The 9,266-nt window shown below is 29.5% G+C and overlaps 2 protein-coding genes across 2 annotated transcripts in view; one reads left to right on the forward strand and one right to left on the reverse strand.

The window, feature by feature from the left end:
* The window catches only part of fhip1ab (FHF complex subunit HOOK interacting protein 1Ab), a 446,377-nt gene that overhangs the window by 40,315 nt on the left and 396,796 nt on the right, over positions 1-9,266 (reverse strand). The window lies entirely within an intron of this gene.
* The window catches only part of cfi (complement factor I), a 29,116-nt gene that overhangs the window by 10,044 nt on the left and 9,806 nt on the right, over positions 1-9,266 (forward strand). The window contains exons 4-6 of the mRNA XM_073939479.1: positions 153-340; positions 5,693-5,800; positions 6,004-6,114. Of these exons, the coding sequence (XP_073795580.1) occupies positions 153-340; positions 5,693-5,800; positions 6,004-6,114 (407 nt within the window). The remainder of the gene's footprint in view (positions 1-152; positions 341-5,692; positions 5,801-6,003; positions 6,115-9,266) is intronic.

The following is a 9,266-nucleotide window of genomic DNA, read 5'->3' on the forward strand; positions in this document are numbered from 1 at the left end:
TTTTTTGCAATCACAACAATTTAAGAAACTTTGCTGTACTGTGGTGTTTAGAGCACATCGAAATATTGATAATAAATAATTTAATTAGTCATTTAATTAATAATTTAACAAAGCAATTCAGCTCTTGACGACCCTGATTCTGTCTGTTTCAGAGGAGCAGAGAGGGCATCTAAAATGCAGTATGTTGAACTTGAAGGAGAGGATTGGCCAGATCAGTGTATGAAAGTTCGCTGTACGGGATCTGAGCTCTCGCTGGCCGAATGCACCATCTATAATCCGACACCCATCAAAGAAAAACAACAAGTGGCCGTCGCAAACTGCTACAATGAGACTACTAAAGGTGCATTTCATCAAATTTAAAGATACAGTTCAGCCATTAAACTTACACACATTCAGCTCATCCAATATGTAACTGAGTGGATTACTTATTAATTTCAATCTGATTACAATTTGCGTAACAAAATTAGTAGTCAGTAATACAATCAGATTACACATTCATGGTAATGTATTCAGCCAATTTTTGGATTACATTCAAATTACTTTCATGGTAATGTAATCTGGCTACTTTTGGATTACATTTGCATTATTTTAACATAATCAGACTACTTTTGGATTACATTTAGATTACTTTAACATAAACTGACTACTCTTGGATTACATTTAGATTACTTTAACATAAGCTGACTACTCTTGGATTACATTTAGATTACTTTAACATAAGATGACTACTCTTGGATTACATTTAGATTACTTTAACATAAGCTGACTACTCTTGGATTACATTTAGATTACTTTAACATAAGATGACTACTCTTGGATTACATTTAGATTACTTTAACATAAGCTGACTACTCTTGGATTACATTTAGATTACTTTAACATAAGATGACTACTCTTGGATTACATTTAGATTACTTTAACATAAGCTGACTACTCTTGGATTACATTTAGATTACTTTAACATAATCTGACTACTTTTGGATTACATTTAGATTACTTTAACATAAGATGACTACTCTTGGATTACATTTAGATTACTTTAACATAAGATGACTACTCTTGGATTACATTTAGATTACTTTAACATAAGCTGACTACTTTTGGATTACATTTACATGACCTTATTTTAACATAATCAGACTACATTTGGATTACATTTACATTATTTTAACATTATCTGACTACTTTTGGATTACATTTACATTATTTTAACATAATCAGACTACATTTGGATTACATTTACATTATTTTAACATAATCAGACTACATTTGGATTACATTTACATTATTTTAACATAATCAGACTACATTTGGATTACATTTACATTATTTTAACATAATCTGACTACTTTTGGATTACATTTACATTATTTTAACATAATCTAACTACTTTTGGATTACATTTAGATTACTTTAACATAATTTGACTACTTTTGGATTACATTTAAATAACTTTAATGATAATGTAATCTGACTACTTTTATGGTAAACGTAATCAGACTACTTTTGGATTACAATTAAATTAGTTTTATGGTAACATGATCAGACTTCATTTGGATTACAATTTGATTGCTTTATTTTAACGTAATCTGACCACTTTTGGATTACAATTAAATTAATTTGATAACACGATCAGACTTCTTTTGGATTATATTTAGATTACTTTTAAGATAACATAATCTGACTACTTTTGGATTACATTTAGATTACTTTTGTGATAACACGATCAGACTACATTTGGATTACATTTAGATTACTTTAGTTTAACATAATCTGACTACTTTTGAATTACATTTGCATTATTTTAACATAATCAGACTACTTTTGGATTACATTTAGATTACTTTAACATAAGCTGACTACTCTTGGATTACAATTACATTATTTTAACATAATCTGACTACTTTTGGATTACATTTACATTACTTTAACATAAGCTGACTACTCTCGGATTACATTTAGATTACTTTAACATAATCTGACTACTTTTGGATTACATTTAGATTACTTTAACATAAGCTGACTACTTTTGGATTACATTTACATGACCTTATTTTAACATAATCAGACTACATTTGGATTACATTTAGATTATTTTAACATAATCTGACAACTTTTGGATTACATTTAGATTATTTTAACATAATCTGACTACTTTTGGATTACATTTAGATTATTTTAACATAATCTGACTACTTTTGAATTACATTTACCTTATTTTAACATAATCTGACTACTTTTGGATTACATTTAGATTATTTTAACATAATCTGACTACTTTTGAATTACATTTACCTTATTTTAACATAATCTGACTACTTTTGGATTACATTTAGATTATTTTAACATAATCTGACTACTTTTGGATTACATTTAGATTATTTTAACATAATCTGACTACTTTTGGATTACATTTAGATTATTTTAACGTAATCTGACTACTTTTGGTTTACATTTAGATTATTTTAACATAATCTGACTACTTTTGGATAACATTTAGACTACTTTAACATAAGATAACTACTTTTGGATTACATTTAGACTACTTTAACATAAGATGACTACTTTTGGATTACATTTAGACTACTTTATCATAAGATGACTACTTTTGGATTACATTTACATTATTTTAGCATAATCTGACTACTTTTGGATTACATTTAAATAACTTTAATGATAATGTAATCTGACTACTTTTATGGTAAACATAATCAGACTACTTTTGGATTACAATTAAATTAGTTTTATGGTAACATGATCAGACTTCATTTAGATTACAATTTGATTGCTTTATTTTAACATAATCTGACCACTTTTGGATTACAATTAAATTAATTTGATAACACGATCAGACTTCTTTTGGATTATATTTAGATTACTTTTAAGATAACATAATCTGACTACTTTTGGATTACATTTAGATTACTTTTGTGATAACACGATCAGACTACATTTGGATTACATTTAGATTACTTTAGTTTAACATAATCTGACTACTTTTGAATTACATTTGCATTATTTTAACATAATCAGACTACTTTTGGATTACATTTAGATTACTTTAACATAAGCTGACTACTCTTGGATTACAATTACATTATTTTAACATAATCTGACTACTTTTGGATTACATTTAGATTACTTTAACATTAGCTGACTACTTTTAGATTACATTTACATGACCTTATTTTAACATAATCAGACTACATTTGGATTACATTTACCTTATTTTAACATAATCTGACAACTTTTGGATTACATTTAGATTATTTTAACATAATCTGACTACTTTTGGATTACATTTAGATTATTTTAACATAATCTGACTACTTTTGAATTACATTTACCTTATTTTAACATAATCTGACTACTTTTGGATTACATTTAGATTATTTTAACATAATCTGACTACTTTTGAATTACATTTACCTTATTTTAACATAATCTGACTACTTTTGGATTACATTTAGATTATTTTAACATAATCTGACTACTTTTGGATTACATTTAGATTATTTTAACATAATCTGACTACTTTTGGATTACATTTAGATTATTTTAACATAATCTGACTACTTTTGGATTACATTTAGATTATTTTAACATAATCTGACTACTTTTGGATAACATTTAGACTACTTTAACATAAGATGACTACTTTTGGATTACATTTAGACTACTTTAACATAAGATGACTACTTTTGGATTACATTTACATTATTTTAGCATAATCTGACTACTTTTGGATTACATTTAAATAACTTTAATGATAATGTAATCTGACTACTTTTATGGTAAACGTAATCAGACTACTTTTGGATTACAATTAAATTAGTTTTATGGTAACATGATCAGACTTCATTTGGATTACAATTTGATTGCTTTATTTTAACGTAATCTGACCACTTTTGGATTACAATTAAATTAATTTGATAACACGATCAGACTTCTTTTGGATTATATTTAGATTACTTTTAAGATAACATAATCTGACTACTTTTGGATTACATTTAGATTACTTTTGTGATAACACGATCAGACTACATTTGGATTACATTTAGATTACTTTAGTTTAACATAATCTGACTACTTTTGAATTACATTTGCATTATTTTAACATAATCAGACTACTTTTGGATTACATTTAGATTACTTTAACATAAGCTGACTACTCTTGGATTACAATTACATTATTTTAACATAATCTGACTACTTTTGGATTACTTTTACATTACTTTAACATAAGCTGACTACTCTTGGATTACATTTAGATTACTTTAACATAATCTGACTACTTTTGGATTACATTTAGATTACTTTAACATAAGCTGACTACTTTTGGATTACATTTACATGACCTTATTTTAACATAATCAGACTACATTTGGATTACATTTACCTTATTTTAACATAATCTGACAACTTTTGGATTACATTTAGATTATTTTAACATAATCTGACTACTTTTGGATTACATTTAGATTATTTTAACATAATCTGACTACTTTTGGATTACATTTAGACTACTTTAACATAAGATGACTACTTTTGGATTACATTTACATTATTTTAGCATAATCTGACTACTTTTGGATTACATTTAAATAACTTTAATGATAATGTAATCTGACTACTTTTATGGTAAACGTAATCAGACTACTTTTGGATTACAATTAAATTAGTTTTATGGTAACATGATTAGACTTCATTTGGATTACAATTTGATTGCTTTATTTTAACGTAATCTGACCACTTTTGGATTACAATTAAATTAATTTGATAACACGATCAGACTTCTTTTGGATTATATTTAGATTACTTTTAAGATAACATAATCTGACTACTTTTGGATTACATTTAGATTACTTTTGTGATAACACGATCAGACTACATTTGGATTACATTTAGATTACTTTAGTTCAACATAATCTGACTACTTTTGGATTACAATTAAATTACCTTTACGAAAACTAATCGGACTACGTTTTGAATACATTTCAATCGCATTTAAGGTAATGTAATCTGACTAGTTTTATAGTAACATAATTAGATTACTTTTGTTCACATTTAAATTATTTTATGATAAATGTAATCTGACGACTTCTGGATTAAATCTAAATTATTTTTGGATTACAATTAAATTAATTTTATTGTAACATGATCAGATTACATTTGGATTACATTTAGATTATTTTACATAATTTGTCTGCTTTTGGATTACATTTACATTACTTTAATGATAACACAGACTACTTTTGGATTACATTTAGATTACTTTTATGATAACACTCCGACTACTTTTGGATTAAATTTAGATTACTTTTAGGATGACATGATCAGACTACATTTGGATTGCTTTATTTTAACATAATCTGACTACTTTTTGATTACATTTAAATTACTTTTATGGTAACATAATCTGATTACTTTTGGATTACAATAAATTAATTTATGGTAATATGATCTAACTACATTTGGATTACCTTTAGATTATTGTAACATTATTTGACCACATTTGGATTCAATTGAAATTACTTTTATGGTAACATGATCAGGCAACGTCTGGATTACATTTAGATTACTTTATTTTAATATAATCTAACTACATTTGGATTACAATTAAATTACTTTTATTAAATACGTTTAGATTACTTTGTTTGATTACATAATGTAATGTGTTATCTGTGTGCAGAGCAAAGTATGAAGTTTCGCTGTGTGAATGGGAAATATGTAAACTATGGAAAACTTTGCGATGGTATTGACGACTGTGGAGACAACAGTGATGAAATGTGCTGCCAGGGTGAGTCTTTTTGTCAAGTATTGAAGATAGATTACAATATGTAAAACTAAGATAATCACCGTTGATAAAAACAGAAACACTTTGATTGACATTCTTTCTTTGTACATAACCTGCCCTGAGTGAGAAGCAGCCGTCCAGTATGGTGCTGTCATGGAGCGTCCTGCTAATCCTGACCTGTTTGTGTCTGTGTTTGTTTTGTGAAGACTGTCAAAAAAAAACCAACGCGTTTTGGTGTCCGTCAGGAGTGTGTATACCTCGTCACGCTGTCCGAGACGGAGTCAGAGACTGTCTGGGTGGAGAAGACGAGCTGGAGGGTCAGTAAAACACTAAACACTTCAGTTTCACTTCTACTAATTCCAAAGTCAACACAAAAATGGGCTATATGCACAGCTAGTGTTTTGTTCCCTAACGATAAACTTCTGGTGAACGGTTAATGTGACTATATTCAATTTTATACAGTTCCTTTTACAGCATCGATGTTGTCATGTAATGACAATATAATCAGTTGAATAGACTTCAGCATATATTTAGTTGATCAAGCATAAAATGAGATAAAAGACCGTTGAATATACTGGAGTAATATACACTTTAATATTTTAAAGACATGGCACGGGACAGTGTAATTTAATGCAATACTTCTTTTTTTATTTATTACAAGAATAATAACATCACTGCATCGAAGAAAAAATACAATAATAAAAAAATAAGAAAGAAGAGAGGGAGAGAAAAAAACTGACAAAGCCTTAATCATTAAGAAAAAAGATGATCATAAGCTTCAGGTGAGGCAGTGGCGCAGTAGGTAGTGCTATTGCCTCACAGCAAGAAGGTCGCTGGTTCGAACCTCGGCTCAGTTGGTGTTTCTGTGTGGAGTTTGCATGTTCTCCCTGCCTTCACGTGGGTTTCCTCCGGGTGCTCCGGTTTCCCCCACAGTCCAAACACATGTGGTACAGGTGAATTGGGTTGGCTAAATTGTCCATAGTGTATGAGTGTGTGTGTGTGTGGGTGTTTCCCAGAGATGGGTTGCGGCTGGAAGGGCATCTGCTGCGTAAAAACTTGTTGGATAATTTGGTGGTTCATTCCGCTGTGGTGACCCCGGATTAATAAAGGGATTAAGCCAACAAAAAAAATGAATTATCATAAGCTTATATTGTATGAAATTTCAACAAGGAAAGTATTGAATACTGGTTTTGTTTTTAGGAACTTATTTTTGTGTATAAAAATTGACAGTGTAACACAAAAAAATTAACAGTAAGATCGAGAGCAGGATCATCACCCGAACAGTACAGAAACATATCTATTATTGACAAATTTAAATCATGTTTAAATAAGGACGATAAATAAAAAATAATGTTATTCCAAAGATGTTTAATGAGTGCAACTATAGAATAAGTGAAATAAAGTCTCTTCATGTATATTGCAGAAAGTACACAAATTAGATATATCAAAATAATTAGCAATGTGGGAATTTGTAGGATAAACATTATGCAAGATCTTAAAATGTATCTCTCTTCTTTTGCTGGATATGCTGAATTTCTCAGGTAATAACCATGCTCTCTTCCATTGAATGCAATCAGAAAAATTGGTCCAGAAAAATGTACATCTTGGGGAGGTTTATACAGAGTAATGTAGCAATCGTCTGACATGTCTGTTGTCACATTTTTTATCCAAAAAAAAAGACACTCCATCCAAAAAAAAGTTAAGGCATAATTGTTTCCCTCTCATTAAAGTAAAGAAACGTTTTAAATAAATGCACATAACTTTGTGACAAACTCTTTATAACACAGTTGAAGGATTTAGCTGGCAAAGGGAAGTTATACAATGTCAAAAATTCTTCATATTCCAAAATGTTGCCATCATTTTTAAATAAGTCCAAAACAAAAACAATTCAATACAGACCTTAAACACTGCGATTTTGTAATGGCACACAATTCATCATAGCGCCTCAGTAACTGGGTTACTGAAAACTAAAAGTACATCTGCATATGCACTAATGGTCAATATAGGATTGACATCTAGTGGTGGAACTAGGCATTACAATCCAAAATTTTGTAGTTTTTGTTCACTTAACCCCTCCAACAACTGGATGCAAATTTAAGTTGCCAGATTGATGACACTAAGGTGAGCCTGCCTGACAATTGAGCATTTTGTATTATTTTTCAAAGTATATAAAATAAAGTATTATTTTTTGCTAATTAAAACCACCTCACGTGTATTTTTATAACACGGGAAGTTATATCCTCCAGGGGTACATTTTTCAGTGGCATCCGCATGCACTAAATGCCTTTGAGATTGAACCGAAATACACTGATTTCAAGCATCTGGCAACCCAGGGTGCTGAAATATTATTGGTTGTGGGCTGATCCAAACAAAGGCAAACATTCTGACACTAAAATTACCGGCAATTTTCCGGAAAGGTCTGTATGAGTGAACAGGCTCTTTTTGAAAATACCGGTAAAGTCGTTCCGGAAAGCTTCCGGATATTTACCAGTATCACTGTGTGAAAGGAGCTGAAGGCTGGTGCGTTTTGTAGGCCGAACGCCATGACTAAGCATTAGACAAACAACCCCGGCCCTAAACCTTCCTGCTCAAAACTAACTAAAGACCTTTCTAGTCTTCAGAGGTTGCTATGGCTCTTCCTTTAAAAATAACAAACTAAAATAATAAAGAAAAATAACAAATAGTAAATCATTGTGACCCCCCCCCCCCCCCCAATTTACTCTACCTATCCGAAGCTTTCCTCAATGTCTGTTCAAAATAAACAATCTCAATCGAGCCCCCAATTTATGTTACGAACCCTTTTTTTCAAACACAAAAGAATTAATCCATCCAGGGAATGCAACATAAAGAGTACACATGAATCCAGTTTTCTAACTAATATATTTATTACAACAAAAACAAAACAAATCAAACAAAATCATGTGTCACAAAGATTCAAAACTCACGTTTTCCAACAAATAAACAACACTAACCTAAGACTAACAACCCAACAATTAATAAAGCGTAATAAAGTCAGACTTAAAGAGAGAAAAAAGCTGGAAACTACAGGAAAATAAATAAAGCTTGATGGCTGACAGTGAAGTCTGTATGGAACAACATCAATGCCAAAAGTATTGAATTAAAAAGCTCAAACTGAAAAAAATAACACACCGTATTAACAAGTTCTTGCATTTTAATGACTTGAATTGCAGTGTTTGTATTTGTAGGTCCTGAAATTTAACATATGTTTATTTAAGCTGTGAAGATTTTAACGAAAAACATTTCAAACACGTTTTCATACTTGTAAATTCAATTATTCATATTCAATTTCCAGATTTCACTTACAAAATATTCAAAACTCTTTAAAAATACGATGTATAATATTCAAAGAGCAATTTTCAGTTCATTTTATTTCAGTTCAAATATTCGCTTCCATAAATTCAGTGGATCAAATTCGACTGTTAGAATTCGACATTAAATCCGGGAACTG

Source organism: Danio rerio, chromosome 23, assembly GCF_049306965.1.
Source record: "Danio rerio strain Tuebingen ecotype United States chromosome 23, GRCz12tu, whole genome shotgun sequence".
Lineage (NCBI taxonomy): Eukaryota > Metazoa > Chordata > Actinopteri > Cypriniformes > Danionidae > Danio > Danio rerio.